General features: G+C 41.1%; 1 protein-coding gene across 1 annotated transcript in view; it reads right to left on the bottom strand.

The window, feature by feature from the left end:
* Positions 1 to 4246: 4246 nt before the first annotated feature.
* LOC120938339 (SV2 related protein) overlaps positions 4247 to 12039 on the bottom strand; it is an 88973-nt gene continuing 81180 nt past the window's right edge. Inside the window, exons 15-16 of the mRNA XM_040351882.1 lie at positions 10588 to 10677; positions 4247 to 6399 (exon numbers count right to left, since the gene is read on the bottom strand). Of these exons, the coding sequence (XP_040207816.1) occupies positions 6193 to 6399; positions 10588 to 10677 (297 nt within the window). The 3' untranslated portion in view covers positions 4247 to 6192. The remainder of the gene's footprint in view (positions 6400 to 10587; positions 10678 to 12039) is intronic.

The raw sequence follows: 12039 nt of genomic DNA, 5'->3' as shown, positions 1-12039 counted from the left end.
CCTGCTGACTTTCACCAACCAATCATGTGCAAGCAAAAATGCATTTTTTTTATTTTCCTTGCATGTGATTGGGTATTCTTTGCAAAGTGAACCTTTACCTCATTTATTAAGCTCTGGGGTAACTGCCCTTGCAGAGTGCAATTGCACTTTACAATGTGAAAAGTCTATTGGCCTTTAGTAAATCAACCCCAATGTGTTGAGTAGTTTTGTATGTATTCTTTCGTTTCAGAGCATGCGTAGTCTTGCTCTTATGAATTTTTTTCGTACGAAAACCGTACTAGTTAAACAAAAATCGGACGTTGAGTTCACATCCGCCATAATTTTAACCCACATCCAATTTGCATAGGTGTGAACCCAGCCTCAGTGTTTTAAAAAAAAATACATTTTGTATTCAGACTTCTGCTATAAATTTTTTTTTTTTTAAACTACCAAATAAAAAAAATAAAAAACATGGCTTTTGTCTAGGGTTTTTTTCATATACTGTTGTAATAAAGGACTCCTCCATATGAGCCATTCCGACTCTCGTGATGGGCTTGCTGCTGGTCCCAGGTAGCAGAAATACCATTTCAAAAATTGCTCAAGAAATAGGAAGTGAGCGGATGCATTGTGAGCTTCATTGCACTTGTCTGCAGGTAGGAATCTGCAATTACATTGTCTAAAATCCTTACTATGTACATAACTAAACAGAGAAGGATTGTTTTTTTCACAGCAAAAGTAAGGTTACATTTTCTAGTGATTATAAATTGAAAAAAGTGATATTTTGCAAGGTTATTGTTCTCTGAATCAGCATATTATCAGCATTTGCTTTGTAGGCCATAACCAGACCCCACTGGACTGGACGATTTTGGGTCTATCCTGGAATGTGTGGGCACTAGGATCTGCATTATGGCATTAGGTATACTGAGTTAGTTAACTGTGGAGCACTTTCCAGGTCCAGAGCTGTGGTCCAGCCTCTGGTGTGATTCATTCTCTACTTCATGAATAAGACCATTGGACACTATTATTATTCGTATCTTTTTCCATTGGTTTACCACAGAAAGGGCTAACACAGAGGAATTCATATTATTCCTTAGGTGAAATGTTGCGAGCACACACTCATCTTACCGCTATTCATTGTGAGATAACGCATTATCGCCATTGATCCTTTTCAATAGTGATATGGGATCCTCATCTGTTGAGCTGGCTATAAATTATCCTTTAGATTTACCAAAACCATGTAATATGAGGACAAACCTAAACACTTTCAAATTGTGTACAGGCCCTTGAAGGTAAATCTAAAGGAAATTGAACAACAAAAATTGTATAGTGTGTATCCAGCTTTAGGCCTCGTAAACACGCGCAAGAATCTCGTCAGGAAAAAAACTTTTTCCTGACGAGATTCTTGGCAAGAATCTCTTGCTGCCCGAGTGTACACACTGATCTTTCAACCGCGGTTCTCTTAAAAGGCAAGAATGCGGAGACGCCATCGCGTACGACGAGCATGCGCTCGTTACATTCGATGCCGTCGCCGCCATCTTGCTTCACCCTACCTATGCCGTTGAAGCAACCGCACATGCGTCAAAGTCATTTCGAGCATGTGCGGGTTTCCACGGCGACAGGTAAGTATACACACTCTCGGGTTTCTTGTCGGGAAACAAGCCGACAAGAATCTCGACGAGAAAATAGAGAGCAGGATCTCTATTTTTCCAGTTGAGATTCTGCCCAGATTTCCAGACGAGAAACCTGAAAGCCTCGTACACACGCTCGGTTTAGTCGGCAACCGAGCGTGTGTACGAGGCTTCAGTCTTTGTTGCCCAAATATAGTAATGTGACACCACCTAAACCTCCAAAAGAAAGTTTGACCTTTGTGCTTACTATAAGGTCCATTTCTTGAAGTTTCTTAAAAAAATGTGTCTATGATGTGGCTCTTATGGTTGCTTTTCTACAAAATTGAGGCATACTGGGAGTGGGAAGGGTTATACTAAAACGGTCACTGTTTTGTTTGACAAATCCTCCTTTACAGTGGGGATCGAAAGTTTGGGCACCCCAGGTAAAAATTTGTATTAATGTGCATAACGAAGCCAAGGAAAGATGGAAAAATCTCCAAAAGGCATCAAATTACAGATTAGACATTCTTAGGCCCCGTACACACGAGAGGATCGATCCGCTGAAATTGATCAGCGGATCAGTTTCAGCGGATAGATCCGCTGGTGTGTACGATCCAGCGGATATTTATCCGCGGATATATTTCGGGCCGACCGATTTCCAGCGGATAAAAATTTCTTAGCATGCTAAGAAATCTATCCGCTGGAATCGGCTCCAGCGGATTGATCCGGTGGTCTGTACAGACTCACCGGATTGATCCGTCCGAACCCATCCCTCGCATGCGTCGTAATGATTCGACGCATGCGTAGATATCCTTATATGACAGCGTCGCGCACGTCGCAGCGTCATCATCGCGGCGACGGCGCGACACGTCACCGCGGACGGAATTCCGCTGGGATTTTGATCTCCTGGTTAGTACAACCAGGAGATCAAAATCCTCTCGTGTGTACCCGGCATTATATGTCAAAAAAAGTTAGATTTTATTTCCATCATTTACACTTTCAAAATTACAGAAAACAATAAAATGGCGCCTGCAAAAGTTTGGGCACCCTGCAGAGTTAATATCTTGTACTGTCCCCTTTGGCAAGTATCACAGCTTGTAAATGCTTTTTGTAACCAGCCAAGAGTCTTTCAATTCTTGTTTGAGGTATCTTTGCCCATTCTTCCTTACAAAAGTCTTCCAGTTCTTTGAGATTTCTGGGCTGTCTGTCACGCACTGCTCTTTTAAAGTCTATCCATAGATTTTCAATTATGTTGAGGTCAGGAGATTGTGAAGGCCATGGCAAAACCTTCAGTTAACGCCTCTTGATGTAATCCCCTGTGGATTTTGAGGTGTGTTTAGGATCATTATCCATTTGGAGAAGCCATCCTCTCTTTAACTTCAGCTTTTTCACAGATGGCATCAAGTTACCATCCAAAATTTGCTGAAATTTTATTGAATCCATTTTTGCTTCTACTAGTGAAATTCCCTGTGCCACTGGCTGCAATACAACCCCAAAGCATGGTTGATCCACCCCCATGCTTAACAGTTGGACAGAGGTTCTTTTCATTAATCTCTGTGCCCTTTCTTCTCCAAACGTACCTTTGCTCATTCCGGCCAAAAAGCTTTTATTCTAACCTCAACGGTCCACAGAACTTGTTTCCAAAATGCACCAGGCTTGTCTATATGTTCATTTGCAAAGTTCAAACGCTGATTTTTGTGGTGAGGACGTAGAAGAGGTTTTCTTCTGATGACTCTTCCATGAAGACAATATTTGTACAAGTATCTCTTTATAGTGGAATAGTGTACCACAACTCCAGTGTCTGCCAGATCTTTCTGGAGGGAGCGTGCAGTCAAATGTGGGTTTTGAATTGCCTTTCTCACAATCCTGCGAGCTGTTCTGTCTGATATTTTTCTTGGTCTTCCAGATCTTGCTTTAACTTCCACTGTTCCTGATGACTGCCATTTCTTAATTACATTCCGAACAGAGGATATTGACATCTGAAAACACTTTGCTATCTTCTAATAGCCTTCTGCAGCTTTGTGAGCGTCAACTATTTTCAGTTTCAGTTTTCTAGACAACTGCTTAGAAGAACCCATGGTGCTGATTGTTGGGGCAAGGTCAGATGAGTCTGGGCATTTAAAACCTTTGGGATTGACTTCACCTGGTCTTCCCAGACGATGATTGAGAACAATCCATGACACTGGCAGGTCTCAGCTTTGCAAAGGGACCAAATGCACCTAGGGAATGCTATAAATTCTGCAGAAGCCCAAACTGTGCATGCTATAAATTCTGCAAAAGCCCAAACTTTTGCAGACACAATTTTTTTGTTTTCTGTAATTTTGAAAGTGTAAATGATGGAAATAAAATCTAACTTTTTTTGACATATTATAAGAATGTCTACTCTGTAATTTGATGCCTTTTGGAGATTTTTCCATCTTTCCTTGGCTTCGTTATGCACATTAATACAAATTTTTACCTGGGGTGCCCAAACTTTCAATCCCCACTGTAGGCAGCAGTAAAAACTCAATTGTCTGTAAAGTCTATGTCCCCTAATGAACAAGAATGGATTTTGCAATAGGTTCAAAATCCACGTACTTTCATAAGGTACTACTATTCCCATAGTCACAAACTAAACATATACAGATGCTTGTACAATAAACCAGTCACTAAATATACTATTCCTTTTAATGTAAAAATTTTATTGAACATAAAATATTCAACTTACAATAAAATCCAAGTCAACAAGGCATTGTGGACATAGGAAGAGATCATACAACAAGCTTCTGACACAGAGACGTTCAAACATTGAAATGCATTCATTAAAAGTCTGTACATTCGGACACACAAACATTCACTATTCTTCTGCGCTGTTGCGTCTGCTGGACGTCATACATACAGTGCCAAGCAGAGACGAGCAATAATTCACACCCAGGACTCAGCATCCTGATAACCTAGTGTGAAGCTGAACTTGAAATGATATGGTTCACTTTCTGTTACTCTCATAAAACCAGTCCCGTTAACCCTGTCTTTTCCAATGAAAATAAACAGTTCTGTCTATGCATTCCAATTCTTCTTTTAACCTGAGCATCTGAGTACTACAGAGGCTTGAGAACCAACAAATTGCCAATTTCAGCATTATACAATTTTGAAGAAAGTTGTTTTGTTAGAGATGATCACAGATTTTTAAATTCATGATGTCACTGACTGATATTCATAAGTGGACTACCAGTTGTTTTGATGCCCTTTGTTCAAAGTATAATTGAACCCAAACACAAAATGTCTGCACCAGCTAAATGCACAATCTTGCATTCTGCAGATGTGGTGGTGCTTATTTATGTTTTACCTTTATTTTCACCTGGTGATTGAGCCAGTAACACACTTTCATTCTTAAGATGACAAAGCTCACACAACCGTCAGGACAACAGAAACTAGATAGGACTACAGAACCCCAACCTATTCTTGATAGCATCAAGAAGTGTGGTTCTGTAGTTTTGAGAAATAGCTGAGAACAATGTCAGCACAGAAAGAGAGCATAGGAAGCTATCAGCTCACAAGATTTCTGGCAAGATCGATAGGTATTTTTCGAACTTGTGAAGATAAAATAGGTATAATGGTCCAAAATGGACCAAGTAAAGATGTTCATAGTTAGGGTTTACATACATTTTAAGTCCCCAATGCTTTTCCAGACAGCAGCTGAATTTCTTCTTACAGTGTAATGTACATTAATATAGACAAGGACCCAGAAAAAATCTAAGTTGTATCTAATTAGTGAATTGTTGCATACACAAGTGCTATTTTGTCACAGATTGATTTTGAAGTTCAAAGCAGACTAAAGTAAGTTGCTCAACCCCAAATATGCAACAAATATTATTTCAGTTTTATATATTCCTTAGAAATTTTAAATTCTTAAATTACCATCTTTTAAACTCTTAACACCAGACATTGCTCTGAGCCAGATGGGGAAAGATGACCTAGTATTGCTCACCTCTTCTTGCTTCATGTTTGAAACCACTCATCATTTACAACTCATGATCACATACTACTGTATGCCAAAAAGGAGTTAAAGAACAATAGTAAACAAACTAGTTGAATAGACCATACAGTTTGCAGAACTGAAGGCTTAAACCAAGGTCTAAACAAATATTAACATCACTATTATTAGTTAGCTGCAGTTCTCCAATCTCTCGATCTAGAAAATGATTCATAAGGAACTACAGCATGTGAGGTGAATTATCTAGAATACCTTAATCCATGGCTTTCTCTGGTTTACTCAAGATCTCAAACACATCAACAGCATCCAAACATATCTAGTGTCAGGGTCAGATTTCATTTCAAGTATGGATACTGTATCTTTTTTTTCTTGTCAGTATTACATAAGTTTTTAACTGTTGAATTTACTCAATTGATGTTATTTAACAGTGTCAAATTCTCTCCCTATAGCATAAGAATAGCTAATGTCTCAATCTTTTTTTTTTAAGGACCTTTGCACACCATTATCCCATTACAACGGTGCTAATTTTGTTTAGCAATACTTTGGCCATTACTGCCCATGTCCTAATGATAGATGTGAGACTGAAAGGCTATCCATGTGTGAGTGTCAGTAATAGTGGGTGAGGTGAGGGGGTCACTCTTGTGAGCCAGAGTTTGAAGAAGTGACTCCATCGTTGTGCACTCCTCTTCCCACCATCTCTTGACCCCATTCTCTGTGGCTGGACTCCTGTAGCCCACGGCCTTTGGTTTCAATGGGAAGGAAGCAAGAAGCCAGTGCTGCTAAAAGACAACAACCACTGTACACCAACACTGTGAGATATATAGATGACTCGAGCATCACCTGGAAGAAAGGAGAATAGATCTATAAATGCTTTGTTAAAATAAATGAGAGTGGAAATCAAAAGACATCATTTGAAACTTCATGAGAGGCTTGTGGAGATCATACCTTTTTTGTGCCCAAGTCATCATAAGAATGTGAGCCAAAACATTTACTGTATTTATTGGCGTATAACACTCACTTTTTTACACTGAAAATAGAGGGTAAACTGTGCCTGCGTGTTATACGCAGGGGGCTGTGGAAAGTTTTTTCCTGAAACTTCCCTCTTAAAGTTAGGGTGCGTGTTATACGCCTGTGCGTGTTATACGCCGATACATACAGTATTTTTGTTTTGAAAAGATCATATAAAAGGCTAAAACCCTTGTCAGTTTAGTTTTTGTCCTCACTTTCTGTCCCATAGATGCAGTGCCATCTTAATAGCCTCAAGGGGCCCTGTGCAAAGTAATGCACTGGGACACCTACCAGCCTGCATCAGCTGTCCTCATCACAGTGTCAATATACATCAGGTGTCCCCATCACACGATCCCCTTACATCAGGTTCCCCCATCACAGTGCCCATTTCCATCAGGTTCCACCATCACAGTGCCCATTAACATCAGGTGTCTCCTCACACCAGGTTCCCCCATCACAGTTTCTGCATACATCAGGTTCCCCCATCACAGTTTCCCCAATGCATCAGGTTTCCCCATCACAGTGTCCCCATGCTTCAGGTTCCCTCATCACAGTGTCCACATGCATCAGGTTCCCCCATCACAGTGTTTCCATACATCCGGTGTCACCATCACATCGGCTCTTACATCAGGTTCCCCCATTACAGTGTCCATATACATTAGGTGTCCCTATCACAGTGCCCCTTAAATCTGGTTCCCCCATCACAGTGTCCCCAAACAGCAGGTGTCCACCATCAGAGTGTTTCCATACATCAGGTGTCCCTATACATCTGGTGTCCTTTAACATATTGTCCCCATACATCAGGTGTCCCCAAACTTTAGGTTCCCCCATCATAGTGTCCCCATACATCAGGTTCCCTCATCACAGTGTCCCAATACATCAGGTTCCCCCATCACAGTATTCCCATACATTAGGTGTCACCATCACAGTGCCCCTTACATTAGGTTCTCCCATCACAGTGTTCCCATACATTAGGTGTCCCCATCACAGTGCCCCTTACATCAGGTTCCCCCATCCATCAGGTGTTACCATCACAGTGTCCCTAAATATCAGGTTTACTTGGGTGAGAGTGTAGAATTGTAGATGAAGTTGTAAAACCTAATCCAGTAACGCCTTACATTAGGCCACTGCCACCAAATGTGTTACATTGTCTCTTCATGCCCGCATCCGCGGAAACACAACAGAGATGCTACCGGAATATAATTTGCCAACCTAGCTGGCACCATGTACCATCTCAGAAGCACTTTATAATTTGCTTTGAAGGTATTAATGAGAGACCTCAAGGCCTCCTGAGCAATAGAGTGCCATTCATCCAGCTCAATAGTTTCCTGGAGGTCTACTTCCCATTTTCCATATAACCCTGTTTGACAGGAGTATTAGTCAAAATAGTATAGATTTCTAAAATACGCCTTCGGATTTTATCAAACTTCTGACACAAATATTCCATGGAGGTCATGGTTGCTATATCGGAATTTCGTTATAAGATATATAAAGTGTTGCTAAACCAAGTAATATGAAAATAGTTAATCCCCCGTTAGGAGTGAGGCCCTGGATGAATTCCCTATTTTCTAAGAATAGGTGCCAGGGAGTTTTGCTGGGATTTACATTTGTGAGATTTTGATAGTCTATCGCAAATTTTCTTGGAAAAGGAAAGTGCTGGGCATAGGATTGGAGGCTGTTCCTTAGGTGTCAGCCATAGGATATGGGAGATCGGTCGATCCAGACATGCATAAGCCTCAATTTTCATCCAGATAGGGTGAGGCTGATTGGAATGAAATTTGGCTAGCTGGGCCAATTGTGCCATGTAAAAATACTTAAACAAGTCTGGCCCATGTGAATTTAAAAATAATTGGGAGATTGTTCTATTTTCTGAAAAAAAACTCAATGGACTACTTTTTTTTTTGCCATCAGTCTTCTATGTTCATCTCATGCTGGCTGCTAATTTTTGGAAAAATAATGAGTCAGCAGGTAAAAACATAGCCTATAAAACTGTCAGGAAGCCTGCAGGCAAGGCTGAAACATTGTCAGTGGTTAGGGCAGTTTATCCCCCCTGGCGGTATTCCAGAGTCTGGCTCGGGGTAAGATTTCTTTACCAAAAGCGGTATCCCCGAGCCAGACTCAGGCTCGCCTCGCAGCATCCACAGGCAGTGTTTACTTACCTTGTCCCTGGATCCTGCGATGCATCCCCGCTGTATGAGCGAGCAGTGTCCTCCTCGCTTGATTCACAGTGCCCGTGTGCCGCCGATTTCCGGTCCCTGGGACGTTCCGATGCACAGGGGCGGAGATCGGCGCCAAATTCAAAAATTTAAATAAACACAATACATATAGATTACAGTACTGTATGTAAAAAATACACACCCCCCTTTGTCCCTAGTGGTCTGCCCAGTGCCCTACATGTACTTTTATAAAATAAAAACTGTTCTTTCTGCCTGCAAACTGTAGATTGTCCATAGCAACCAAAAGTGTCCCTTTATGTCAAAAATGGTTTTAGAGCAGCTAGAAAACAGCAATAATAAATTATAATCACTTGCAGAATTGAGCGATAGCGATTTGTGGGGAAATTCGTCATAAAAAAATAAAAGTAATGACAGCGACAATTCTGAGCAAATTTCAGTGATTTTGAGTTGATTACATTATTGAATAATTTTTATTATAATTACATTATTATTTGTTATAATTATTTATAGTTATTTATTATATTATAATTTTGTTTTTCAAACGTTATCATACCCGAGATGTCTACTAGACTCTTGTTTGGACAGATTTAAGTGAGTTATTCCTAAGAATTACAGGCCTACAATGTAGAACATATATCGCATGAATAAGTCAGGTTTTATGATGAAACATGTCGGGGGCGTGGCTATAATCTGACCTCTTGATCACCTACCAACGTGAGAGGCCAGTGCAGTGTCTTGCTTGCGCTAGTGACCAGCGCCTGTTTGTTTTTTGCTTCACGCCATTTTCTGGGGGCTATCAACTTAAAGTGTGGATCGAGTGCCGTGAGTTACCTGGATTTTCTTTCCTTGGTCCGCCGTGACCGTAGTTTGCCAGCTGCACAATATTGAGGAGATTTCTGCTGTGTTTATTCACGTTTTTACCTTTTTGGCATTGTGTGAGTGCATAATTTGCAGAGTTTTATGTGGTGTGTTATTAAACTGGTTTTACGTTATCACACTATGTTATACTTTCTTCATTATTTATGAGGATCTTATTCACTACTTGATTGAGAATGGAAGCTCGCCCTATGGTTTGAACCAATTATTACACGCTAGTGAGTGGCCATTTCTATTGGTGAAGGAATCACTTTATCTCACATCGGGTGTGGTGGAAGAATTTTTTGAATTAATTTACTTTAAAGACCTTACACCTTGAAAGAGAGAAAGAAGTTTCACCTCCTATTACTTTTCCATGAACTTTTATTTTGCCTATGAACACTTTCAATCACGGGTTTGAATCATTTGGACTTTTACATTATTATATTGTGTTTATTTATTCACTGTTTGGCTCATACACACATGAGCGCTGTTTATAAATAATTTACGGTTTAATTTAATATTTAAACACGTTATATATACTTTGTCATCTACAATGTAAAACGCCAAATTTTCATGCAAAATAATTGTACCGCTTTTAGCACCTAAAACCAGAAAGAATCATACTGCCAGGGAGGTTAAAAAACAGCATAATTCAGAAGGCACAATAGGGTTGTAGCCAAAATAAAAGAAGCAAACACATCTATTGCAGAGCTAGAAAGGGTCAGGGGGGAACCTTCTGCTTAGCGTTGCCTTACTGCCCAGAGCAGAATATATGCTGACTTCACATAGCTGGGCTTGCAGTTGCCACCACTGCTTTTAAAACTGTACTGAGGTGAGCAGGGGCACTGGGGGCAAAGACTTAATAAATATTTTGCTGAGAAGAGAACAATGGAAGTGTCTTCAGTAAAATGCTTGGCTACGAGAGAAAAGTTGTGCCTGCAATAGTTATATTGTATCATACATAATGAACAGTTTTCATTTTTACCTGTGCAATAAAAGGTGTGATTAATGCCCCTACACGAGCCATCCCACTGCAAGTTCCTAGACCTAGTGCTCGTGTAGCTGTTGGATAGACCTGAAGGAATAAAACAAAACATGCATATATTAAAATTCTTATATATGGGAAAGACATTAGAGATTGCTAAAGCATAATCAATGCACTAACGAAAGCAGCAGCCAAAGTGAAAGCCCCCCCCCCAAAAAAAAAAAAAAAAATCAGCAGTTACAAATACTGTAGCCGCTGACTTTTAATAAAATCACACTTACCTGTCCAGGGATCCAGCCCCATATACGAGCCGCACAGCACTTTGTGAATGTTCCTGCAGCCACCTAGGACCTATAACGTGTCCCAGAAGGCTGCGGGCAAACCCCCTCAGCGTAGTCAATCTGAGTGGGAGCGGGTACCTTACCTATCAAAACCAGGTACCTGCTCCCACTTCCACTGGGATTCCAACCAGGTACCCGCTCTCCCCCCCATAAAAATGTGCCCAAAAGTAGGAGAAGAGGGGGGAGGGGGCAGAAAAGTGGAACCCTTTTGGGTGAAATTCTGCTTTAAATTGCCGAGATACCATTCCTTGCTCCAAAATATATATCCACATTTGAAACATTCAATCTTTTGTGAGACTTAAGGCCAAACTCAACTACATCCAGAGGACTTCTTTCAATCTTAATTGTCTTCATGACAGATTTACTGTCCACTATGATTTTCCAGTAGCAGTCACACATTCTCGTGCTTCTTCCACTTTTTTTCCCATCACCCATTGATAAATCATCTTATATTCTATTTACAGAATACAAGGTGTTCTGTGACTGGACAAGAGGTAGTCCCATTGTTCATCTTCCCCTCGTCTCTTATCAGTAGGTGATGGGGGAGGAAGGGAAGAGCGTGTGACCAATACTCCCGCTCTGTATGAAATGGCAAGTCACAGTAGTAGAGCCCAGAAACTCAAAACTGACAGTAAATCTGTCACGAAGACAACTAAGATTTGTAGCATTCCCAGAAACCCTTGAAATGTAGTATATACAGCTTAAGACATAACTATGCTGGATCAATCTTTAACCACTTAAGGACTGCCGCCCGACTAAATACGTCGGCAGAATGGCACGGCTGGGCACATGGACGTATATATATACGTCCCCTTTAAGAGCCCAGCCGTGGGTCGCGAGCGCGCCGCCAGCAGTGTGCTCGCGACCCGGTTCTAAGCTCCGTGACCGCGCCCGCGGGACCCGCGGACCCGATCGCCATGGGTGTCCCACGATCGGGTCACAGGAGCTGAAGAACGGGGAGAGGTGAGTGTAAACAAACCTTCCCCGTTCTTCTCTGTGGCAATGTCAGTGATCGTCTGTTCCCTGATATAGGGAACGACGATCACTGATGTCACACGTCCAGCCCCGCCCCCCTACATTTAGAAACACACATGAGGTCACACTTAACCCC

Source organism: Rana temporaria, chromosome 1, assembly GCF_905171775.1.
Source record: "Rana temporaria chromosome 1, aRanTem1.1, whole genome shotgun sequence".
Classification (NCBI taxonomy): Eukaryota; Metazoa; Chordata; class Amphibia; order Anura; family Ranidae; genus Rana; species Rana temporaria.
Note: the sequence above shows the minus strand (reverse complement) of the source record. Positions and strands in the feature narration are given on the sequence as shown.